Genomic DNA, 26,349 nt, shown 5'->3' on the forward strand with positions numbered 1-26,349 from the left:
ATGGTTCTTATAACACTAATCTAAAACAATATATATACCCCAAAGTATATAGGCTAACACGTGCACTCATTTTACAGTTATTAAAATCACTGATAAGAACTTATAATTAATATATGATCATTAAAATAGAATCACTGCTCGGTTCATGAATAATTATAGTCGCATGAAGTGGGATATGTTTAATTAACAGCTGAACATGTGTGAAAACACAAGCGTATGTGGACAGAAGTTACCACACAGCTTATATTGTTTGTCCACATACTTTAAATGTGTTAAATTAGTACCACAACGCACAAATCTAATATTTAATACATTAGCAAACATATCTGAACAGAAATGGTGAGATGGATTTATTCTTAATCTCTTTAGTTGTTTCTGTCCACATATTCTTGTAGAAAAGTAAATATAATTTTCAGCTGGTCATTAATGCAATTTTTCAGGTAAAAAAAATGTCCAAAAGCTTTGTGTAAATGTGCAGTCGAAATGAAATAGTTTACAAGGCTTGAGAAAAACACCCCTCTTGCTTTTTATTTTCAAATAAATAAATAAAGGATTACTATAGTAGTGCATAAAAGACGTAAAGAAGTGTAAATATAAATACAATTCCCATGATGCATCTGTCCTGTCAACGCCTGCCTGTATGTGAACCAATCAGAGCGCGGGCAGACGCTTGCGTCAGCATCTGTGACCTCCTTTTTTCTGGGTATTTTTTTCTGAGCAGACGTTGGCAGGCGGCGCCATATTGAAAGCAGAGAATTGTCGGCGAAAACGACTGACACCTTAAATTAAACACGATGTTGTACCTGGAGGACTACCTGGAGAGTGAGTATGGGACTGCACCGAAGCGGCAGCGGTGTCACAGGGCTCTGCTGCGCGTTAAATGGGTGTTATTTTCCGGCCAGGTCGGCTCCGGCAGTTAGCCTAGCCGTGCTAGCAGGTAACCGCCTTTTCTTCTCCTGGCAGTGATCGAGCAGCTACCCATGGATCTCCGCGACAGGTTTACGGAAATGAGGGAGATGGACCTGCAGGTTCAGAGTACGTACAACCCTGCCGCCAACGGCGCCACACACCGGGGACACGCGCGCTGCGGCATGCACACATAGCGGCAGCCCTGCTGGGACTGTCCAAGCAACAGAGCCGCGTCCCGGCGCTGATGACCGCCCAATGGCGCTTACTTAATTAGCACACGTTAGCAGAGGCGGCTAACGGGCTGAAACCCAGTAGATACCAGCACGATACTGCAGCGCAGCAACCACCTGCAGGGTCACATCCACCCACAGGGCCCCCTCCCCTTTATTACTGCCGATCCGAAAGTTCACATTCATGCACATTAAAAGTCAAGTTGCTAATAAAGCAACTTTAAAATGATTATCGCTGTTAGACGCTCACAGGAGGTCCTAATCACTATTTTAGCACTTTATAAATAAAAAATAATCAGTTTTCTTTGGTCTAAACTGAGATTATTTAATAGGATTTCTGTAAATATCTATTTTTTTAAGTTTAAATTAAAAAAAGGTTTTAGTAAAATATGTTTTGATAAATTATGAAGTTGCTGAACAAACTAAATAATTTTGAACTGAAATTTAAAATGAAGGATTATTAAAATAGTAATCATTTCCTCTAAAATATTTTGTTTCAATCACTGACACAAATTTAATTGGACTTAGAGTTAGATCAATTAAACCACTTTCTAAACGCTTGTGTGTGCAGCCAGAAAAAGAACAATGTTGTAACAATGGTATAAACGCGACTCTGAAAGGTGTAATAATAAATGAGTGTTAGGGATACTCTGAATGAGCCTGTGCTGGGCGCTAGTGCTGTGTGATACTGCAGATTTAAGTATTGATCTGATACCAAATAAATACAGGGCCAGTATTGCTGGACACTTTGCTGTCATTTTTCTATCTGTTTAAACCTCAGGATATTAACCCTTTAAGACCTACCATAGAACCAAGTCCACCAGAGCTTATCTATATATTTTTAGATGGTGTAGTGATATTTTTTGGGAGTATTTCAATTTGCTATAGTAACTACATGAATTGCAAAAAAGTGCAATAAAACTACCAAAAAAAATGTAACATTGTTTTTTGCTTGTTTGTTTTTTACACATATTTCTAGTTAGAGAAATTTCAGGGGTATATCCCTCAAAACTGTAAATGCAAAAAAGTTGCGCAAAATAGGTTCCAACCACAGGAAATCTATTTTGAGTGTATTCATAGTTTTATTTTTGACATACACAGATTTTTATATACTGTAGGAAAAATGAAAATAATTATTGTAATGCAAATTTGCAAAAAACAGCATGAGCTATTTCCAGCAGTGTAATTTGAGTTCTTAGCATCCCAGAAACTGTACAGAAAGCCATAAACTTAAAAATGAATTTTAAAAACCACCAGCGTATTCTATAGGAAAAAACCGTATTTTCTGCGAAGATGACGCCACTTCCGGTTTCGGGCAGGTAATGTTGGATGCGCTGATTGGAATTAGCAAAGCATGTTTCTGGAATACTATGTTTTTGTTGCTGCAAATAGATGATGAAACTGCTTCAGCTTTAGTCACATTGGTTCAGAGGCACAGATCTGTGACATAACAGGAGCACTCACTGAGTGAGAGCTGGGGAAATAAAGTTTTAATCAAACTTTATTTATACTGCACATTTATACTGCAGAGCGTATCCAATCACGAATCAACAAAATCTAACAAATATTATCCACACATGGCACACTCACTGCTGCAGGTTTCAGCTGGCAGGAAACACTCAAAAACAAATCACCTGAGGGAGTCACACTCAGGTTAGTGTGGACCAGGTGAGTCCTCAGCTCTGATTTCATTAGAACTACAGTCCAAAGGTGATCCCCAGGCTCAGAATAAATCTGCAGTTCACCAACAGAGAGGAAACACCTGAGGGAGGGCCGCAGTCAGACTTTGCACACGTGATGGTAAAATGCTGAGTGCTGCATTTTCTCATGTCCTTTCCTGCTTGTTCCTTCAGATGCCACGGATCAGCTGGAGCAGAAGGTCATCGAGTTCTTCGTCAACGCCAAGAAGAACAAACCAGAGTGGAGAGAGGAGCAGATGGAGGTCATTAAAAAGGTCAGAGGTGGCGGATTCTTCTTGTTTCTGTGTGTGTGTGTGTGTGTGTGTGTGTGTGTGTGTGTGTGTGTGGGTGGGGTGGGTGGGTGGGTGGTGTGTGTCTTGGGTTTTTGGGTTAAACCTGTGTGTGTTCTTAGGATTACTACAAAGCTCTGGAAGATGCAGATGAGAAAGTCCAGCTGGCCAATCAGATCTATGACCTGGTGAGTAAAGGTTTCCTTCAGGTGTCACTCAGGTGATCACAGAATGGCAAAGGTGCACATTTAGGCTTTAACAGCTTTAACGTGTAGAAATCTCAGAGGAACCCTCAGTTATTCCACACAGCCGCCACTAGAGGGCAGAAAGAACCTTGAAGAGCCACTAAAAAAGCACAAGGAGTTACTTTTCCTGCAGTCTGAGAGCATGGTCACTATCACTGAAAGATACCAGCTAAACTCAGACCCTTCAGTTATAAATCACTGATTGGTTAGATTGATCACTCATCTGTGAGATTTGATCAGTCAATGTTGATCAAGGGTTATGAGAATTTGCATATTAATGGCCAAGGAACTGACCTTCCAGCCCATTGTTCCTTCAGTGGTGTTAGTTTCAGTCATAATGCAAATGTACTGTTTATGAGATTGGGGAAACCTGCAGTCAGCTGAGACTGAAGAAGTCACTTGAATGAGTGACGAAACATTTCTCCCATTGAAAATGCTACGTCCAGATGAAAAGAATCAACTTTTGGGGGCATCTGTGTGATTATTAACACATCCAGACATCCATCAGCCCAACACTTAAAGATTATTCATGTGTCACAGAAAAGCTGCTTGATTGGTTTAAAATTGGTTTTCGTTGTTGACCTCATTGATCCTCTGTGTCTCAGGTGGACCGACACCTGCGTAAACTGGACCAGGAACTGGCCAAGTTCAAGATGGAGCTGGAGGCTGACAACGCTGGCATCACTGAGATCCTTGAGAGACGTGAGTAGCTCTTTGGTTGTATTCGGCAGGGGAATGTTAGACTTCCTGTAACGTGTGCCTGACTTCCTGTCACACATCTGTGCTCAGGATCGTTGGAGATGGACAGCCCGTCTCAGCCTGTCAACAACCACCACGTTCACTCACACGCCGCCACAGAGAGTGAGTACACAGCAACACCAGATCTGTTTTTTGTCTGCTGTCTGGATCATCGCCTGCATCTTTCCTGATCCATACTGATTGACCACCTAATCCATGCATATGAATCCCTGAAAGCGTCTTCAGAGGCGTGTAGTCGTTCATCTGAGAATGAGAAATAAAAATATTTTTTTGAGGATGATTAATAGTTGTTAAAATGTTAGAATACAGAAACATGCAGCAGTCATGCTGATGTAAACGAGGTGGGAGGTGTTCCCAGTTGCTGATGTCACACATCACGCATCAACCTGAACTGCAGTGATAACCTGGGTTTTAGACCACACTAACCTCATTCTCTGGCTTCGTCCTCGTGCTGTTGTTAGCAACTTTTAAAAGTTTAGCGTCACGATACTTGTTCTCGTTAGACCTTACCTGCTGAGGTCATTCGGGATCATTTGAGTTGATGCGGAAGCTGTGACATAAGCACAGTGAGCCTCTCTGAGTTGTCCACACTGATTTAACCGACTGAAATCACCCACTCTTGGCCACACCATGGTTCACCATGGTAACAGCAGCAAACATAAACATGGTGTCAGATTGAAGCAGTGTGAACCTCAGATGAATTTGGGGCGGGACATGATGATGGTATTGTGTTGTTTTCAGTTTGAAACAGGAAGTGTCAGCTAACTGCATGTTTGTGTGCTCTCAGAGAGAAAATATAGCGCTCCGAGCCACCACACCACAGAACACGTCCCAGAGAAGAAGTTCAAGTCTGAAGCTCTGCTGTCCACGCTCACGTCAGACGCCTCCAAAGAGAACACGCCAGGTAAGAGCCACGACCCTCACCAGAGCACTCTGACCGCCTGCCATGTGTTGCCTGCCTCACCTGTGTGTCCTCGGCAGGCTGCCGTACCAACAGCACATCCTCGTCCACCAACAATGCGTACAGCGTCAACTCCTCCCAGCCTATGGCCTACAACCTGAGCTCGCTGTCCTCAGGGCCCGGAGCTGGAGCTGGAGCCGGTGCCATCACCATGGCTGCTGCCCAGGCGGTGCAGGCCACAGCTCAGGTGAGAGAACATCCAGTTAGAGAAGGGGTGGAGTTTCTCAGGTGTTTTCACCTGCAGGCCAAACTTGTCGTTTTGGATCAGTTAAAATCTTTTAAAGGTTCTTTGAAAAAAGCGACAGCTTCCAGAAACGTTTGTTCCACAGAGAACGCATGAGCAGCTGATCTGTCTCCATCACCTCTGAAGTCATCTGCAGACATCCTGTTCATCATCATCAGTGCCTCAGCTCTGCTGCTTTGCTGTGTTAGTTGGGTTTCCGGTATAACTCAAACCTGAAATTTCAAGTAACTGTCAGTCTGAGATGAGCAGGTCAAAGAATTTTTAAATCAGACATCTTGAATCACATTTTGTTAGTTCAAGGACTGAAAGATGGTAGAAAATCTGACATCCGGCTACGGGATGTGCTTGTCTGTGTTACTGACAAACAAACAAAACAAACAAGCTTTATTATTTGTCACATACAGTATCATACAGAGTATAACATGCATGCATGCATGACCTAAACGTTTTACTGCTGATGTATCCATGTGAGCAGATGAAGGAGGGCCGGCGGACGTCCAGCCTCAAAGCGAGCTATGAGGCCATCAAAAACAACGACTTCCAGCTGGGCAGGGACTTCGCTCTGTCCCGGGAAAGCACTGCCGGATACTCCTCCTCCGCTCTTGCCTCCACCCTCACTCAGACCCTCACCCCCAGCACCACCTCTGACTCTCGAGGACGCAAGTCCAAGTAAGACCACCATCTTGGCTTCTTGCCTCCAGCGCTCAGCATGGATAAACACTCACTCTTCTTCTGTTTTACAGGAGCAGCATTAAGTCTTCCAACCATCAGTCATCTTCGTCGTCCTCCTCCTCCTCACTGTCGTCCTGTTCTTCGTCATCGGCGCTCGCTCAGGAGCTCTCCCAGCAGGCATCGGTGCTGCCTGAAGCCGAGGCCAACAGTCAGGTGGACTGGACCTACGACCCCAACGAGCCCCGATACTGCATCTGTAACCAGGTACACACACACATACACGCATACATCAGGTTTGCTGATGGACCAATCACTGACGAGGCCTCATAGAATGATGGTGACTCCTCTTCTGTGTTTCAGGTTTCTTATGGAGAGATGGTCGGCTGTGACAACACAGACGTGAGTCTTTTACCTTCAGGTTCTGACCCGTGGAAACGGGTGTCTGTGTGTATGTGCTGACCGTGTCTGTGTATGTCCTCAGTGTCCGATCGAGTGGTTCCACTACGGCTGTGTTGGCCTGACGGAGGCCCCGAAGGGGAAGTGGTACTGCCCTCAGTGCACAGCGGCCATGAAGAGGAGGGGCAGCCGCCATAAATAGACACATCTCCTTGTAACCTTCATTAGAGGCGGCTGAGGTCAGAGGTCACCAACAGCAAACTGCTCATCATCAGACACTGAGGATTTAAAGCCGTGTGGAGGAAGTGATGTCAGCTCTGAGAGAAATAAAATCTGGGTTCAGTCTAAGCCTAAAAACAACCACAGTTTCTGCCAAAACTAGTCTTTGTTATTCAGATTCAGTGAAGTTAATCTTGACATTTTAAACTGGTCAGAATAATTAATGAGTCTTTCTGTCAGAGCACAGATACAACCCAGGTTTTATATTTGGTTAATCTGGGATTATACTTGGAATAGCCAAGTTTGTAAACCAGGTCTTTTTGTCTCCTTCCATTATATGCAGATTTTTCCCAGAGCTGAAATTATTTCCCATGAGGCCATGCTCCCCTCTCACTCATTTAAAACTACAAACAGGATGGGTTGTTGGACTACAACTATGAATGCCTGTTGGAGCCAAATTAGATGAGTCTCATTTGACCTCCATAGTAAGCCAGAATGTATTGTGTGTGTGTGTGTGTGTGTGTGTGTGTGTGTGTGTGTGTGTGTGTGTGTGTGTGTGTGTGTGTGTGTGTGTGTGTGTGTGTGTGTGTGTGTGTGTGTGTGTGTGTGTTGGTTTGTGCCGTGTTGGTTTGCGTGTGTGTGACAAATGTTAAAATGAAGAGTCCAATAAAGCGATGTTTTGGTAAATCAGCTGGTGCGTTGTTGTTATTTGACCTAATGGGATCAACAGGAAGCGTTGATGGAAACAGTTTTCCTTCATTTTTGCTGTGAGCGGCTGTCACAACTGTAAACATCTGGTGGGTGAGAACTTCAGGCTGCCACGTAGTGCCGTTTATTCATTAAATCTGTGTGTCTCTGAAGTCCGTGTACAAAGATTATCCGCAAGTTTCTAAGCCTGAAGACCAGAGGTGGGTCGAGTATCCAAAAATTGTACTCAAGTAAGAGTAGCATTACTGGACCATAAAATATTATTACTCAAGTAAAAGTGAAAAGTAGTCTTCAAAAAAGTTACTCAAGAGTAAAAAAGTACTTGGTGAAAAGACTACTCAAGTAGCGAGTAACTGTTTGAAATGTCTGATTTATTTTTTAAATAAATGCTATCAGACAAAAATAAATATACAGATTTTAGTATTTTCAACAGGAATATATGTACAAAGATCAACAAAATAAGGCACAACAATTCTAATTTCCAGATTTCAGTTTTTCACAACATAAAGCTTTTTTCACCAATGCCTACAGTAAATAATATAAATATATAAACAGTGCAAACAATTTCCAGTGACACGATATGCTGTCAACTTTATTTTCATTTTTGCTCGAAATGCCACAGCAGCCTCAGAGAAAACATTAGAACGAGGCATCTTCAACATATGTACATACAAGGGAGCTCAGTTTACCATAAATTGTATGGGTGTGCATCTATTTCTGCATATTTAGCAAAAATGTGCCATTTCTTCACTCAGTGAAGTGATGGTTAAGCTTCAGCAGCAGTTTGCTCTCAACGTTCTTTCTGTGAAGCTGTAACTGTTCAGCAGTGAACAGGAGTCCTGCATGACTGAGAAGTCCTTCACAAGCTCCAGATGCAGGAAGAGCTGTACTGATTTTGATCGACAGCTTCTTGATGTGAGGAACGCCATGTAATAGATCCACACCTCCAGTGAATGGACATGAAAGGTACCTCTCCAGCTCCATTGCTTCTGGCTTTCCTGACCCCATGGATCCATCATCTTAGCCAGTTAGGCCGCTGTTTGTGCTGGCCTCATTCAGCTGGCCTCTGAGTCTAGGTGATGTCTGATGAAGTTGAGACCTGTGGAAGATGTATGGTTTTCAAAAGAATTAGGTCTGGTCATTATAGTGCTGTATACACTGCCAAGCTGCAGATGTTTGGCAAGAAGATTTGATCACACTGGAGATGTTTTTACTAACTCTTGTAGAAAAACAAAATCTTGTCATTCATATCCCGCACAAACAGTTTGCAATGAATTCCAGATTAAGTTTAAAATAAGAATGCGTGCAAGGCTAAGCAGTGCTAGCCAATGTTTGGCTGTTACTCTGGGAAAAGACGAGAAAGACAGTAGTGATGGGATTTCCGGCTCTTTTTAGAGAACCGGCTCTTTTGGCTCTGAACCGGCTCTTCAGGTTGTTTTGTTGCTTTAATTAATTTATTATTAACAATAATATAAAATTATGCACAAAAGGAATTACTAATGTTAAAAAAAAGTGGTTTTATTTATATATGTTTATATATAAATATATGCGGTGGCCCCTAGAGACAAAACACGTACAAACTCCAAAACACATTTCTAGCATTAACTGAACTTCCAAAACAGAGCTACCTAGATCACTTAAATTACACAATTGAAAGCATATGTGTTTTGTTTGTGTATTTATCAGTGTTGGGTAAGTTACTTTAAAATAGTAACTTAGTTACATTACTAGTTACTTCTCTCAAAAGTAACTCCGTTACTTCAAGTTACTTGTTACTTTCAAAGTAACTAGTTACTAGGGAAAGTACTTTGGTTTTACTCAGAATTCTCTTGTTAATGTGTTGCTTCCATTACTTTGCCAGTCTTCTAGCTTGCTTACTTGCCACAAGTGCACTGTGCCACCTACCAATAGAAAGGAAAAGATAATGTGCATATTTCCACGAGAGAAATCCCACGCCTGGACCGTCATTGACTGCTGCCATGATTCTAGCCTACGTCACAGAGTCATGTGCGCCTTTTACATCCAACACAAAAACTGCAGTCGTGGTGCTTTCAATTGTACTCAGAACTCGGAAAATCTGCCTTCTGAATAGGAAGATGTAGGTAACACCAGACTGCAGATGAGCTGCATACAGGGCTGGACTGGGACAGAAAATTGGCCCGGGCATTTTGACTAGCCCACCATTATAGGAAAAATCATAAAGCCTTTGAATGAAAACAAACACTGTTGTGACAGTGATGTACACTGTTTTGATGGTATATATGCATCAATCTATCAATCGTTTGTTGTAAGATTCAGATAATTATTTTTTAAAAGCTAGACATTTTAAATGAGAATAAGAAAGAAAAGTATTTCTTTGTGCCCCCCTCTCCCTGTTAATGCCCTACATGCCCCCCTGGCAACACTTTGCTAGACCCGCCCCTGCACAGTTACCAGCTGTCAGCTACTTAGAAAAGGATCCTGGGGTTATTAGTCTCTCAGAAACTGTTCATAACTTCCCTTCAACTCATTCATGTCACCTAAAAGGTAAACCTGTTTCTCCATCACCTGTTCAGCTCTGATGATTCAGTAAGGACATCTCCTGGTTTCATCTTCATGTTTCCCTCTCACCACATATCCAAACCGACATCATGACCAGCAGCTTTTACAGCTGTGGCTCCAGCAAACATCAGCTGATACTAGAAATTAATATTAAATAAATTCTAACAACAGCTGATCAAGCTTAAACGTGCTGCTGTTGTTTAGCGCGACATCCGCTGGTTTCCTCTTTCGGCGCAAAGTGGGCGATAAACACACAAGAGAGCCGATCAGCTGATCATTGATCAGTTTCATGATTGAAGTAGAAACGGGAGAGGGAGGGGGAGAGGATGAAAGAAGAAGAGGCAGCTGTGCAGCAAAGACACAGAATAACTCCAGCTGTGTGTCTTTTTCATTGTAGCTGAATTACGGGACAAACTGTTCCTTTTCACCTCAATAAGAAACGTGTAATATTTTCTCTGAATAGCAGACGGGAAGGTTGGCAACTCTAATAACTTATGAACAAAATAAAGTTCAACATCATTAACTTCATAGCACCCACCCAGCTGTATAGAAACTCCGTCATGCTAGCTAGCACGCAGTACGGAAAAAGTCAGAATAACGAAAATAAACTCCACCTAAACTTGGTTTATATCTGACCCAGAGAGACTGCAGGTCATAACTTCTTACCTGAAGTTCAGTTCACACTTGGACCGGCGGCCGCCTCGGGTCTCTTTTCCTTCTGCGTCCCTTTTTCTTCATCCACCTGCTGGCCTCCACCACTTGCTAATGTTATTGAATCTGTGGAAGCTCCGCGATAGCCACCACACGAAGTAACGAATAACAAGCCTATCTAAATCCCAGTAACGACTAACTCGTTCCTGATTTTGCCATAATAACTAGTTATCGTGCTCGTTACCACAATAATAACGTAGTTACTGTAACGCATTACTTAATAACGCGTTAGTCCCAACTCTGGTATTTATACACAAGAACTCATATATATGCAAATAATTTTAAAAAAAAAGTGTGAGAGAGAGGGTGAGAGAAAGAAAAAAAACAACCCACGGCTCGCGATAAGGAGCCGGCTCTAAGAGCCATTTCATTCGCGACCTACACATCACTAAAAGACAGTGATGGAAGCCGTGACTGGAGCTGCGATGTAGCCTATATAATATTTAAATTGTACGAACGTGATAATTATGTGTATTGTAATAACGTGATATTATATTGTTCAAACATGAAAGGTATATTGTACTAACATAATAGTATATTGTACAAACATGAAAGGTATATTGTACTAACATAATAGTATATTGTACAAACATGAAAGGTATATTGTTAGAACAATATACTTTTCTATTTTTCTTTTGCCTGGGTGGCATTATTTTTTAAAAAGTAACAAGTCGAATTTTGCAAATGTAGCGGAGTAAAAGTACAGTTTCTTCTTCACAAATGTACTCAAGTAAAAGTAAAAAGTATTGTGCAAAAAAGGTACTTTAAAAGTACATTTTTCTCAAAAACTTACTCAGGTAAATGTAACGGAGTAAATGTAACTCATTACTACCCACCTCTGCTGAAGACCACAGAGCCAGTTCACATCATTGCTTTATAGTTTGTTTTTATTAGTTGATGTAGCTGCAGTTCCTCTACCGTCCGGCAGAGGTCAGCCAGGAGACTCTCGGGTCAAAATAGCAGATAAATATGTTTACATTTCTGTGGATAATTTCCCTTTAATAGCTCTGTGGGTGGGTGTGGGGGTCCCGTTGGAATAGGAACGTTTAGCCAGCTGTAGTTCTGGGCCAGCCAGTCTTCCAGATTTTAGAGTAGAAAGATGCAGTCTGAAAGTTGTTGGTCAGCAGAAACAGTGAGAGCTTTTTAACTCACATAGTCACACATCCGCGCACGCACACACACACACACACACACATATATATATATATATATATATATATATATATATATATATATATATATATATATATATATATATATATATATATATATATATCTCACGCACGTGGAGTGCGCGCGCCTGAAATATCTGGACTAGGAGGAGCTGACCTCCTGCAGACTCCTTGCAGAGAGGGGGAAAAGCAGCTTCCTCCTGTTTGTGTGCAGAAAAGTTGGAGGAGAGGACGGACCCAGGACCTGAAACCTGACGACGGAGCCTCCTCCTCCTGCTGCTGGCTTTAACTCAAACCAGATGGTGTCCCGCTACTCCACAGCAGCTCCAGCCTGATGCGTGGCTCCAGCACAGGAGGTAAAGCAGTTTAGACGGAGTAGGAGAAGATAATGAGGGGAGGACGGCGCAGATTTGACTTCGAGGCGTCATACAGTGTCCATTTAAAGGAGTGAGCTCGGAGTTTGCGGAGTTCGTGGCTCCTCCGTCTGATCTCAGGTCCGCGCACGGCTCAGCAGCACGGCAGTCACGGCCTCTCTTGCGCGCTCACCCGTGTCTTCGGGTGAGCAGGACTTTATTTTCTAATGAAGGATTCAAACTGCGCATGCTCTGTGCTGACCTAAGTGGGCTCAGATTGAGCTGACGGAGGTGATGGAGGTGACGGAGGTACGGTGAAGCTCGCCCTCCGGTGATGCGGTGCGTCCCGCTGCTCCGCCGGCGCTCCGGCCCGCCCCTGCTGCTGCTCGCGCTCCTGCTCGTACTCTGTGTGTACCTGATGGTGGGGGACGAGCCGGTGCGGTCAGATGTGTGCTACAAGGTACCCTCGCTCCAGATGTTGACCCGCAGGTTTGTGTGCACTCTGGAGGCTCTGCAGAGACACGCACAGGTGAGCATATCTGCGTCACACCATGACGTCATTCTGAGTGGCCCATAATGACCCCCACCAGCATCAGTTTAGTAAAGCTGCTCACCAAACTCAATTAAAACAAAAGCAAACATTTAAGGAGCATCTGCACTGAGCCAGTGAGATTCAGGCACCTGAGGGCTCCGCCCCACTATCCCATCACCAAATGTCAGGCTGTTTTTATTATTTCCAGAGTCTTAGATGACCGTCACCTTTCAAACACTATATTTTTCACTCCAGTTAAACTCTGTCAAACTGTACTCCACTTTATCATGTGTCAGAGTTTAGTGAAAATCATATTGTTTTAAAACTTCCTCAAATGTGTTTAGATTTCTCCTAAGGCGCTTTATTACTGTACTGTCTCATTGGTTCCACATAAACTTTATTATTGAACCCAAAATGACCCCAAAGCTCTGTTTTAACTAAAACACTTCAAATACATGTGAACGACCCTGAGACAGCAGAGTGGAGTGAACTCTTCTTAAAACGTTTTGATATCTGAATGGACTTCTGAATGCATCCACTGGAGGAGGATTCCTGCTGGGCCGAGGCTCCTTCTGTCTCATTGTTGCTATATTTTTAGACACAGACGGATGAACGACTGTGAGCACGAGGGTTTTATTTTACCACGGGGTGACTGACAGCTGCATGGACCAATCAGAGCCAGCCAATCCAGTTGGCATGTGTTCTGGGTATTTTAAGTGTGTCCTGGTGCTTGGTGTCCCGATAGAAATATTTCTGCCACGAGGATCCAGTTTCTGACAGATAACAAGAGTGTAAACATACACACACACTCGCATGCATACACACACACACGCACACACTCACAGTGTTTGTTTTGTTTTATGAGGGCTGTAAACTCCTGTCTGCTCATCCTTCACCTTTTACTGAGTGTCGTGTTCAGAGCTCAGAGGTCAGAGTTGGAGTAACGCTGAGGCTTTAATGAGCTTTCACTCCATCTTCATCTGAAAACTTGATAATGAGTTTAGATTTACACCACTCAAGAAGAGCTGTAACATCTTCGTAATGCTGTGGCTCAGTAAAACTTTATCGATAAAACATTTTGCCGACCCACAGGACGGGAACATCTGAGAAGGAATTTATTATTGAGTCTTTATGCATGAAGACAAACAAACTTCATCAATACATCTGAACGGTCTTCATTAGCGTGTAAGACGTAAAAAAAAATCCTTTAAATAAAGGTTTGAATGTTGTATTTCTGCTGTGTGTGTTGTTCGACCTCCGCAGAATTAAAGCGACAGCAGAGGAGGGCTCACCGTGCAGGTCACCCTGAACACAATGGTCTCCACAGACTTCAGGGTACTTCTGAGTATTCTTGCAGGATTCCTTCTCTTTCAGAGTATTTTGGGGTCTTTCTCAGTCTCTCAGGAGGGTTCTTTCCTGAGTCTTTCAGGTTTTTCTGAATGCTACAGGTATTTTGTGGTATGTACTGGTGTCCGGGTGATGCAGGGCCTGATTATTCCACCTCTAGGAAATTCTAGGCTCTGTCTTTGTGTCTTCAGGGTTCTTTGGTGTGTCTGATGTTTGAGAGGCCGTCCCTAGTGTCTTCATGTGTTATGAAACCTTTTAAGGTCTTTCGGGAAGTTTCTGGGCTTTTCTTTGACCATTCTTCAGGGTCAAAGGTCGATGTTGTTCTTGTGTCAGCTGACTCTCAGCTGTTGGCCATCAGCTGTTCATTTCTCTGGTTCCTCCCCACAGCTTCCAGTCAGACGTGAGGATTTACTGCTGGGAGCAGATTCTCAACATCTATTTTAATCCAGTCTGACAGGAGCAGAGGACCATGACAAGCACACCATGTTACCTCATGAGCTCTCAGAGGTTTGAAAAGACTCTGACTAACCAGAAAATACTGTCCAGTCCATGGGTGATGGTCAGTGGGTCCTGAACGGGTTAACGTAATTGAAACAGTCTGATCCATCAGCTGGACTCTGATTGGCTGTTTGGACAGGTTAATTAAAAATGTGTGTTTGTCATTTGGTTTAATATTTGCTATAATGACATAATTCTAATGTATTTATGTGTAAAATCATTTCTCTCATTTCTAATCCTGTAGCAGTGAACACGCTGGGATCACAGATCACGTTAAACTGAGTGAGACATTAAAACCGGGGAGGGGGTGAGATGAGGGTGTTTTGGGTCATGTGACTCAGTCCATCAGTCTGGAATGTGGGCTTGATGGTCTGATATTGCTCCTCCTGCTGAGTTAATCTGGAATTTTCTCTGTAAAAATCCCAGTTGATAAAGAACTGTCTGTGATCGATCTGTCTGGAGTCCAGACAGCGGAGCGTTGCTGCCTCGTTGTGTCAGCTGACAGGAAGCTGAAGGTGTTAGATTAAGCATAACAGGAAGCAGTGTGAGGCTGACATCACAGCCACTGACCCGACAGGAAAACAGCATCCCAGCCTCAGAGCTGCAGGCCTGAGCTGACTGCATTTCTTCTTCTTTGGTGAGAAGAAACACCTGACAGGCTGTGTGCAGACAGCCATCATCAGAGCGGCAAGCTGACCTTAGTCTGAGGGCTAACACAGCTTCATGGTTTAAATGTTCATCTCTGAGTGCTTCATGAACTGGAGCTCTACCATGCCGGGTGTCATTCAGCTGTGTCAAACTCTCTTAAAGCTATCACAAAAATGTTCTCCACACCAATTTGTACTTTTGTAAACTCTGTAACATATTGTATTATTTAAAGAGTTTAGTCTATTACTGTCTTGGAGCAACTGTAACCCACATAATTTCCTTAGGGATTAATAAAGTATTCTGATTCGTATTCTGATTCACACGAACTCCTTCCGCCCCCTCAGTTGCAGCTCTCGTCTCAGAGGACCCCCCACCGGCGCCGGGCCGTGGTTCTGACGGGGCGACACCCGACCTCAGACACCGAGGTCCAGCTGTACCAGAGAGTCCTGCAGCAGATGGACTACGAGGTCCACCTGTCCAGATACGCCGAGACGAGCAGCTTCCTGAGGAGCACGCAGGGTAAATATACATCTGAGGGGGTGCTGTGCTGGCTTCAGGTGCTGCTGGGAATATAAACACTCTGAATCTGATCCTGAATGAACCGTTCTTTAAACATTTCAACCTGTCAGAAAGACAAACGCGCGCACACACACACACACACACACACACACACACACACACACACACACACACACACACACACACACACACACACACAGAGAGAGAGACACACACACACACACACACACACACACACACACACACACACACACACACACACACACACAGTCTCTGTATATCAAGCATGTAAACAGTGTGAGCGCGCTCAGACGGCCCCGCCCTGCTGGAGCTTTAAACAGCGACATGAGCGAGCAGAGGTCAGGGTTTCCTGTGGGTGGAGGAGGGTGGAGACTTCCTGTGAAAGCAGATGGACCTCAGCAAGTGTTTGTGGAAAATCACTTCAGTAGTGCATGTCACGGCAGAGAAACATGAGCATGCACAAGACCGAAAAATGGCCTGTTACCACAGAGGGGCTTCCATGCTTCCTGTCACTCTGGGTTTAACCCCACCCACTTTGCCTCAAAAAAAACAGACCAGAGGGTCATCCAGCTGCTGATGTCAAATTCAGAGATGATTTATCAACAGCACTGAACATCATGAACAATTCAGGGAGATGTGAGGGTAACAATGATGATGCAGATTTATTCACATGTTCATTACCACATCAACTGAATCCTGTGGAGGCAAAGAGATCTGAACCTCTGATTGGATGATTCTATCAGATATTTTCTTAACACCCTTCATCAAAGATTCATCACCATGTTTCCTTTCATTAGGTCAGTGTTAAGAAACATTATATCAGTATCACCAGAGGCCTTGTTTACACCATCTCTGTAAGAACATGTTGGCTTTAGTCATGTATTATTATTTATTAATTACACAATAACCTAGCCTCTACCTGAACCTGTAGATCAGAGTAATAAAGACTTCACTGACTGGCTTATGTGATCAGAGGCAGGCACATTATTGTGTTGTCTGTGTCCCCCTATGTTTGAGGAGCAGTGAGACAGTAAAGCTTGAGGTTTAAGGAGAAGCTGAGAGAAACCTGAGAGCATGAAGTGAAGCTTTCTGCAGACCGAGGACGACAGGAAGCTGGAACGGGAAGTTCCTTTAGCTCATGTTTGGTCATAAAACAACACAGAAAGAGACTAAGCAGAAGCTCAACTCGTCTTCACTGTAGGGGGATGGATGGATGGACAGACAGATGGATGGACAAATGGATGGATAGACAGAAGGACAGATAGAGGGAGGGATGGACATCAGGTTTAAATCTGTGTATTATTGGTTCACAGCATGAGCATGGTCTCACTGTTGAAGTAAAGTTGTCTGTGTTGAACATCCTGCTTCGTTCTCTTTCTGCTGAAACCTAACAGCTCCAGCAAAAAGCCCACCGCAGAGCGTTTCCTGTCAACAATCGCTTCCACATGTTCCCGTTTTCTTTGTGTAAAACAAGCAGAAAAGGCCTCCGGTGGTTTTGGATTCTGTGGTCTTTCACAGTTAAAGGAGTTTGGGGCGAGCTGGGACTCGTGCAGGTGGCTCTTTTATTCTCTCTGAAAGTGTGACGAAGACGATGTCCCTCACAGGCTGCCGTTGATTTGAGTCTACCTGACTGACGTGATTTGTCGCTTTGTGAATAAAGCTCCACTAAACTACAGGTGAGGCTTCTGTGTGTCTCCATGGTTACAGGCATTGGTGGGTGGAGCCTCCTGCTGTGCCTCAGCACGTCAGAGCAGAGCTGTCTGAGGAGGATCTCCTTCTCTCACCTGCAGCGTCATCAGACGGTGAGCCCCTTCTGTCCTGTCTGTGTCAACTGACGGCATGTTTGATGACATAACAGCTAAACTGTGTGTGTGCTCAGGTGAACCTGCTGCCTGGGCTGATAGAGGCATTTTCAAACATAGGTGGAGGTCTGTGTCACTTCTATACACACTTCCAGCTGACAGGTAAGTCTGCAGCAGGTAAATCAAATCAGCTTATTGATCTAGATTAAATGTGATAGATCAGCTGATTGTGGCCTAAGTCGCATGATCTGTGCTCATCCAACATGAGACATTACTGCCAAATAAGAGCACTGCCTGGAACTGAGCTTTAATCTGAAGGTCTCAGCTAACCTCTTGCTGTTTCTCTCAGAGTCTAGTTTACCCATGAACCCTCATGCCTGTGGATCGACCAATCAGAAGGTGGAGATTCCTCTGGACAGGTTTGTATGTGACCAGCTGACAGGAAGTTGTCTGAGTTCTGTAAGGTAACGTTTCTTGTTTCTCTAAAGTTTCCCTGACAGCCAAGCCCCGCCTCCTGCTCTGGTTGCCATGGTGAATGTTTATGTCCTGGTAACCTCAGTGACCCCGCTGACTTCTTTCCTGCATGACATCAGCGTGGTAATGACCATTCAGCATCCGAGGGGCCGACCTGTGAAGGTAAAACATGTTCCTGTGTAGGACTTGCTAACACTTCACTGCTAGCACATCCTCTTTCACTTGCAAATCAGTTTCCCATTGGGGACGATAAATTATCATTGACCACTGCTGTTAGCCTTTAGCTCCTCCTCTTCCTGTCAGCTCAGGGACTTCCTGCTGCAGCACCTTGATCCAGCAGCCTCCCATCAGGCTTTGAGGCAGGTGAAGCAGGTGATAAGTAAAGTGCTGCAGGCGGCTGCAGCGTCGACCAATAAGAAGCAGCGAACCATAAGCAGGTGAATTCTGAGCTGAAACTCTTAACTTTACTTCCTGTTTCACAATCCAGATTCAGTACACACCTGTCTGTCTGCAGTTGCTTCAAACTGCAGCTAAAAGTAGGAAGGTAGAAAGAAATGAAGGTAGAAAAGTAGGGAGCGAGTAAGAAAGAAAGGTGGGTAGAAAGGATGGTGCAGTGTCTGGGTGTCTGTTTTGGTTTCAGCTGAAAACTTGAAAATGCCTCAGACTGGATCTGTCATGTCTACTGAGTGTGTGCAGTCTGCGCCCAGTGGTGGCTCATATTGTCACTACTGTGTGTTTCAGGTGTCTGTTGTGCTTCCAGCTGCTCACCTTTACTTTGTTCTTCAGCGGCTCTGTCACACCTGTGGTAGTCCAGGTAAGAGTCTGACCATTATCTTTTCAAGTTCAGCTCAGCCTTCCAGCTGGTCTTCAGAGACGTTCTGCCTCCTCTGGATGAAAGGTCTCAAACTCATGAAGAAGAGAAGAAGCTTCAAGCTGCTGAGACACCTGGAGGTTGAGTTACATCAGGGTGGGCAACTCCAGGCCATGAGGGCCAGTGTCCTGCAGGTTTTAGATGTGTCCTTGATCCAACACAGCTGATTTAAATGGCTAAATTACCTCCTCAACATGTCTTGAAGTTCTCCAGAGGCTGGTAATGAACTAATCATTTGATTCAGGTGTGTTGATCAAGGGTGATATCTAAAAGCTGCAGGACACCAGCCCTCAAGGCCTGGAGTTGCCCACCCTTGAGTTACATGATGACCCAGCAGAGCTTCCGTCTCTGACTGGACCTGAGAATAACCACACTTTACTGGACCTCAAACATACAACCAGCCTGAGGTGTTCAGGTGAATAACCAGCAGAGGGCGCCTTGACCTCAGCTGCTCTATGATTGGTCTGCCTCTCCTTTTCAGGTGGACACACAGTTAAACGTGTCAGCTCTGAGCAACGATGCCTTCGACCAACAGATCACCAAAGACCTGATCCTGGAGGACATGCTGGACTTCCTGCTGCCGCCACTCTCACACCTGTCCTCACACACACACCTGTCCTCGGAGAGGGAGGGGAGCCAGGTGAGTAGCGTGTTGTCATTAAAGGAGTAGGAGTTTTCCATGTCAGGAAAAAAATGAATGAATAAGTAATAATTAATGAATACTTAATGCAAAAGATAACAATAAATAATCAATAGATTCTCAATAAAATGTGTAGAAAAAGAATAAATATTTTAATAAACTAATAAAAAGCGTATTTTTTTGAATAATTAACCAAAACAAATAAAATGAAATAAATAAAAGCATTAGAAACACTGAGTTTAAAATGAATTAAAACTGATGGACATCCTACAGACATTTATTTGATTCATAAAAAAAAAAAAAGATTCTGTTTGTTTTTATTAATAAATGAAAAAATTAAATGTCACCCACCTGACTCTGTGTGTGTGTGTGTGTGTCAGTACGGTGGCTGTACAGGGACACTTGGCGTCTGTTTGTCTGAAGACGAGTTTCTTCTTCTGCTGCACTTTCAGTTGCTGATGAAGACCTCATCAGCGTTTCAGCCGGTTAGTTAAGCCCCACCTCCTTCATCATCTTCTTCTTCAGCAGTGTTAACTGTGTGTGTCTGCCTTGTTTGTCCCCACAGCTCTATCCCAGTGTTTCCTCCTCCTCATCCTTGCCTCGTGGCCTCTCTGACCTCCTGACCCAGATCGAAGGTTTCTACAAGCTGAAAACAAACAGGAGCTGCAGGTAAGAGGCTCACAGGTGTGAGATGATCCATTGTGTGTGAACTTAGATGTTCACTGAAGGGTTATGTCTGATGTTCCCACAGGACAGACGAACCGCCCAGTCAGCAACCAGCTCTGTCTTCCTCACAGGACGAAGGTGAGATGTGGATTTTAGACCTGTCCTGACATCTGGAAACACATGTGGTCACATGATGCTGCTCAATCTATACAACCTGTTCTAGGTGTCACAAGGCGACAGGCAATTACACCTGTAGAGGTACGCGGTCTGTCACAGGGCTAACACAGAGCCATTCACACCTACACCTGTGAGAGAAGCACAGGAAGAATGTGCTCATCGCTGGTCCTGGTACTGCTCATATCTGTCACACTAATGTAGATATGGACAGACTCACTTGTGCCTCCTGGTGGCGGTAGGACAAATGGCATTTGTTTGCAGATGGAAAAGCATCAGCTCACTGACGGTTATCTGCTTTAACGTACAAGTGGAAGTGAAGCTGTGGTTAGTGGATGCAGTTTGCAGAGGTTTTCTGATCCATGCAGCCAAAGTGTGATCACAGCATCCGCAAAGTTTTTTTCTTTAACGGAGTTCCAGCTTCAGCCTTAGAGGATGATGCTTGGTTTCTACCTGAGGAAACAGGAGATGGTTTTACCCCCAAACAGGTTCAGGGGCTTCCTAGCGGGACTTGCTCAGTACTCTACTGTGAAAGCTCTGTTCATTAGTGGTGGGTGTCATGGGTGAAGTGAAGTAGAACCTCGAGATCGAACGTCATGCTGATTCTTCTGTTTCAGGTCTCTGTGTGGACCCCCACCTTCGACAGATCTACACAGACCCCCCCCTCATTCTGAACCCCCCGTTCCATCCCCTGGTGAAGGAGTACCACGCAGAGGTGACCTTTGACACCATGACAGTTCGGATCCGGCCGGAGCCTGTCAGCTCGGCCTGCAGGATCCACCTGGATGAACACCGAGGACCCAGGTGAGACCAGGACTGTAAAAACCAACAGGTTACAGCAGAGAAGGTGCAGTCGAGATAGTCCTGAATGAAAGGAACCTCGAAATGTGACATTTGATTGGACAGCATGTTTAAGCAGACAACAGATGTACTTCCTTTATTAGATTCTTTTAACACATTTCTATTGAAGTAAAATCAGAGCATGAACTGCTTTATAGCATTCGCCATTTTGATTTGGGGCATGAAGCAAGCAGCAGCCTACTGACAGCAACCAGCTACTACTACTTCTCTTCTGGGCTTTAACTATGCTGCTAACGTCTGCTGGAGTCATGGTTTGGAAACAGGTGCCATCAAGGGAGGACTCCCTGTCATGCATTAGCATTATGCTGGGCTTTTATAAGGAAAAAGGAAGGGACACAAGAGTTGTTTTATTTCAGTTTAGATTTGTGATCCATGCTGGATATATGAAACTCAAATAAAATGTGAATCTGGCTTTGTAGCTCCATTTGCTCCTTTTCACAGAGGATAACCTTAGAGCACCTCCTTGCAGCCACTTTTACAACAGCAGGATTAACAAGAAGTTTCTTCCTTCAGGATGGCGAACTACCCGGTTGGCCTCGGCAACAGCAAGATCAGCATCCTGGTGATGGACGGCAGCCACCCGGAGCCTGTTATCATGTCCATCTACACTGTCCACGTTTACAGGGAGAGTCGGCCCAGCCTGCCCATGTTTGGATATCACGTGATGTGCAGCTTTGTGCAGGTAGGAGCTTTTCTGTTAGCTGGTGGACTGCAGGATGTGTGACATTCATTTCTTCAAACACAAAGTCTCCTTTAAGTTTGTATTTTGCTGTTTCAATGAGGTTGAAGGCATCAGTTATATCCAATGTTCCCTCTAAGCTGCGCGCGTGCGCAATTGCGCACTGCTGGCACGGTCTCTGCGCAGGAAAAATCTGCGTTGCGCACAAAAAAGAAATTCTAACCTGAATTGAAATTAATGTAAATACGTTAACAATTCTGTTTTGCAGTGTTAGTCAGTAAGTGACTAGCTGCTCCCGTATAGGATTAGAACCATTCTCTTATCCCATAGTCCAGCCAATCACGCGATTCACATTCACGTATATACGCAGCTAATCAACGTCGTTGACAGGCTATGACAGCGTCCTTATGTGCCGACACCGGTGTTTTAGCTGGCAAAGCGCCGTGGCTGATGTGGAGTGAAGCCACGTTAACAACGTGGACAACCATTGGAGATGTGAGCAGGACAGACGGAACAATTGACGGAAAAAGTGTGGACTTTATACCAGTTTTTAAATTGTGTTGATAGGCCAGGTAAAACCAGAGTTGTGATTAAAAAAATATGCAGTGTTTGTTTTTCTTCCTGAATACTATCGTTGTTTATATTTACTGTGGGAATGAACGGTAAAAACGGCATTTTATAAGGAAAACGCTCGAAAGCACTCTCCGCCTGTGAGCAAAAATGAAACCAACACCCCCCAGCCTTTCCCATTGGTCGAAAAATGTACCATGTCAACCAATCAAAACATGGCAATTAGTTGTTAAGAAACGGGAGGAAGTTTTAGGAGTGACGGTGGTTTTGTATGGCGTTATTTTTGTGCCACTATTCTGAGCGCACGTTAAAAAAAAATTGAGCGGACATAAAAAAAATTGCATGTAAAAAAAAAAACTGCAGTTGCAAGTGTTTAAGGAGAAATCTATTTTTCAGCGAAGAGATACGGTGGCCCTGAGAGGCCAAACGGACTGCAACTTCAGAAAACACTTGCAAAAAGAAAAATGCTGCAAAAAGAAAAATGCTACAAAAAGAAAAACACTTGCAAAAAGAAAAACACTTGCAAGAAGAAAAATGCTGCAAAAAGAAAAACACTTGCAAAAAGAAAAATGCTGCAAAAAGAAAAATTCTCCATGGAAATGTTTCATACAGCTTTGTTTGACAGAAATGAAGGAGAACATATTTTGTACATCTGTTTCTACATGAGCTTTGTGTGATTTGATAAGTATCTGAGGCTGAGACCACAGGACTGTAAAACATGATTTTTGGGCTTCATTTCTCTACTGAACAGTCATTTAAGATTAGCTAGTAAATAACAATTAGCTAATGTTGTTCATGAGACTAAAGTCATCTCACTTTGGTAATGTAAATATAATATGGCCAATATTATATTAATCATTATTAGTTATTACAGCAGTGAACATGAACTCTGTGCCAAACACTGAGCTTCAGTAAAGATTCAAGTTGCATTTATTTATATTTCCTATCACCTTAAATCTTCACTTAAAGACAAGTATCTGTGACAGTGTATCTATCCGGTTGTTCAGTCTGATGTCACTAGCCGTGTCTGGACCTAAACTCCGCTGCAGGTCCATATATCAAATGATCACTATGGCATTACTGAGAGTTGAAAAACTGTCTAAAGTCTTTCATCTTTAATAAAATGATCAGCGTTCTGCTCTACCAGGTGTAACAATTGAGTTTAACATCCAGGCATCCATGAAAACGGAATTTAGGACATTTAACGGAGTTAGAAGTTAGCAGGAAGTTAGCTTGCTAGCTTCTATCTAAATACAATATAGCATGTCCTGACTGCGGGGTTTTGGAAACAAATTAAAACGTACAGCTCTGTTATCACTTCCAGCATAAATGAAGACAGAAAACTAAACAGCAGTGACGTTTGTAGGGTTACTGAAGTTGGGCTAGCTGGTATATAATGATGTGCTACGTGACCGCTAGCGACACAGCTATGTTAGCATAATATAAACAAGCTAACTTTTTTTCCACTCGATAAAAGTTAACGTGAGTGTTCTCGGTGGTCAGGAACAAATGTAATCACATGGCAGGATGCTGTAAAAGGACCAAACTTCAGCCAGGAGAACAACTGAGATAATCCATCCACAATACGAGGTTAGTCATTCATATACTGCTGCATGGGCTGGGCTGTAGTTACATAGTAAGGTTTTAAAAACTGAGCTTAAATAAATGATTAGCGGTAATAAAAGCCGAGGGAGGTCAACAGTGATCACTGACTGTTTTAGGAGCTTTTTGAGATCAAATAGAAGAAAATACAAAGCATTAAACATGTTAACAACACAAAAGCCATATTAAACGCAAACTACTTTAGACCCGGAAGTAGGATTCGTCACGTCATCACTGAACAACCGGATAGATGTATTATAAGAGACAAATATTGTTCTTTTAATATGTTGGCATTACTAAATTTGGCTCAATGCTTACATATATGTGTAAAAAGAAAATGTACAAGCTGTGATAACTGTTTCTGATAAAATGAAGAGTAGACTGATATATGAAATATTCCTTTATTGGGTGAGAAAATCAGATCATGTCATAACTGCTTTAAGTCATACAGAATAGATATCAGAGCCTTAAACAGGCTGACTTCTGCTAAATGGGTCAAACTGGGCAGAAAGTCTACAAACACATAACATCATTATAGAATATGGTGTAACACTATAGATCAACTTACCTCAGAATATATAAAGCATATAAACAATTACAGCAATATGATGCAACAAACACTGCAGTGCTACTAATCCAAAATACTCAAAGCTTCATAGAACTGGAACAAACATTTATTTTTAGCTCCATTCTGCTGCTGATACATACTTTAGGTTTCTGAACATTAAAGTCGTTGCTGCCTTTCATAGTGTGTAACTTTAAGGCCCTGAGTACTTTCTCCCACACTGAAAACACTGGAATGATAATATTATTTGAACATTACCTAATAAGACTGATTCAGGACAGACAGTTAGTTATTTTAAACTTTCCTAGCAGTCCTTCACAAACAGGGAACAGTCTGTCTATTCTCTCCATCTGTCAGCTGCTGCTGGCTCTTCCTTCTCCTCTTCCTCACACACTGCTGAGTTTGTCCTGGTGGATCATCAGGGGTGCAAAGCCTCACAGATGATGTGCAGCAGTGTGTCCCTCAGTCTGTCCTCACTCTGGACATTTGCAGTTGTCACACATGGAAATCAAATGTGTGATAAGCTGCAGGATTCAAACACAAGTGTAACTTATAAACACATGTTCATACTTTTATTACACAATCAGAGAGAAAGAAACAGAGAGAGAGTGCAGGACAGACAGACAGGTGACAGTCTCAGGTGTATACACTGCTACAAACAGGAGGATTTAGTGTTTGTGTTATTACAAGTGCTAAACAAGAAGAGTTCCCAGATGGTACAGTGGACACATGTGTGACTCCTGTGATTAAAGCATCTTTCTTCCAGCTTAACGAGTGAACCGTCAGCTCGTTCAAACACACGTTAAAGTCCGTTTGGCTCGACACCACCGAACAGAGGCAGCAATATAACATAGCTAACATTAACAGTGCAGTGAATCCTGCTTGTGCCGTGATATTCAGGACTGCAAACCGAGCAGCATCACTGACTTTCAGCCTGTTGTGTTTGTGGATATATGACTGACTTTAATTATCCACAAAATCATCACATTCTCTGTAGGATTAAGGTCAACTATTGAACGGCATATAAAGTAAAGGCTTTAAAACAAAGTTAACCCAAAGTACAAACATCGCTAATGTCACATAACTTTGCCGGCATGTGGCCAACAGCAATGTTTTAATGTTCTTCATTATTAAACATTTGCACATAAATAAGTGACATAATATTCAGAACTTACTTTTGAAAGTTTACTCTTTGGCCGCTCCGCTTCCACTTCTTTGAAGTGTCTCCCTGTCCCAGTGCACTTGTTAGCATGTTTTGGTTCGTGCAACTGGTCCGTCCGCTTATTGTGTCCCCAGAAACATTTCCGTTGTGTTGTGTGTGCTTTTGCAGCGTTTTTCTTTTTGCACCATTTTTCTTTTTGGAGGTGTTTTTTTCTTTTTGCAGCATTTTTCTTTTTGCAAGTGTTTTCTGAAGTTGCAGTCCGTTTGGCCTCTCACGGCCACCGTAAAGAAAAGCTAAATTTGAGTGAACAAACTTCATTGCTGCGTGCAAAAAATGTATTTCAGTGTTTGCTATTATCCATACACACACACAATAGCAGCCCCTCTCGCTCAGGTTTTGCATTTGCGCTCGCTCGCAATGTGTCAGCAATGTGTTGCTTGCGCTCTCAACATTTCTGCCCATGCACGCTCAACTCTTTCTGTCTTACTTCCAATAGTGTTAACATACTACAAAGGTCATGAACAAGATTTTTTTTAATATTTTCATTGTAAGTGGGCTAAAGCAGTTAATTAAAAGTAGTCTAACATAAATGTAAATGCTGTAATTTGATTATTTTAATAAACCATGTA

General features: G+C 43.2%; 2 protein-coding genes and 1 long non-coding RNA gene across 3 annotated transcripts in view; 2 read left to right on the plus strand and 1 right to left on the minus strand.

Annotated features, from left to right (window-relative positions):
* The first annotated feature begins 673 nt into the window (after window positions 1–673).
* Window positions 674–7,268, plus strand: ing3 (inhibitor of growth family, member 3). The gene is made up of 12 exons (XM_080886759.1): window positions 674–822; window positions 964–1,035; window positions 2,993–3,093; window positions 3,231–3,296; window positions 3,959–4,055; window positions 4,143–4,214; window positions 4,900–5,016; window positions 5,094–5,260; window positions 5,793–5,986; window positions 6,061–6,253; window positions 6,350–6,388; window positions 6,471–7,268. The coding sequence occupies exons 1-12, from the start codon at window positions 795–797 to the stop codon at window positions 6,585–6,587; spliced, it is 1,263 nt and encodes a 420-aa protein (XP_080742885.1). The 5' UTR covers window positions 674–794; the 3' UTR covers window positions 6,588–7,268.
* LOC308399470 lies at window positions 7,105–11,738 on the minus strand. The gene is made up of 2 exons (XR_013972179.1): window positions 11,401–11,738; window positions 7,105–8,411 (listed from the first exon to the last, which is right to left on the minus strand). It is a non-coding gene; the product is annotated as an uncharacterized lncRNA (long non-coding RNA).
* A 136-nt stretch (window positions 11,739–11,874) lies between these two features.
* cped1 (cadherin-like and PC-esterase domain containing 1) overlaps window positions 11,875–26,349 on the plus strand; it is a 29,587-nt gene continuing 15,112 nt past the window's right edge. Inside the window, exons 1-14 of the mRNA XM_080886741.1 lie at window positions 11,875–12,618; window positions 15,459–15,633; window positions 17,362–17,456; window positions 17,534–17,618; window positions 17,806–17,875; window positions 17,945–18,092; window positions 18,234–18,367; window positions 18,672–18,744; window positions 19,283–19,441; window positions 19,822–19,926; window positions 20,007–20,110; window positions 20,193–20,245; window positions 20,899–21,085; window positions 21,656–21,824. Coding sequence (XP_080742867.1) covers window positions 12,424–12,618; window positions 15,459–15,633; window positions 17,362–17,456; window positions 17,534–17,618; window positions 17,806–17,875; window positions 17,945–18,092; window positions 18,234–18,367; window positions 18,672–18,744; window positions 19,283–19,441; window positions 19,822–19,926; window positions 20,007–20,110; window positions 20,193–20,245; window positions 20,899–21,085; window positions 21,656–21,824 — 1,752 coding nt within the window. The 5' untranslated portion in view covers window positions 11,875–12,423. The remainder of the gene's footprint in view (window positions 12,619–15,458; window positions 15,634–17,361; window positions 17,457–17,533; window positions 17,619–17,805; window positions 17,876–17,944; window positions 18,093–18,233; window positions 18,368–18,671; window positions 18,745–19,282; window positions 19,442–19,821; window positions 19,927–20,006; window positions 20,111–20,192; window positions 20,246–20,898; window positions 21,086–21,655; window positions 21,825–26,349) is intronic.

The sequence above is a fragment of the Rhamphochromis sp. 'chilingali' genome (genome assembly GCF_963969265.1).
Source record: "Rhamphochromis sp. 'chilingali' genome assembly, chromosome: 7".
NCBI lineage: Eukaryota > Metazoa > Chordata > Actinopteri > Cichliformes > Cichlidae > Rhamphochromis > Rhamphochromis sp. 'chilingali'.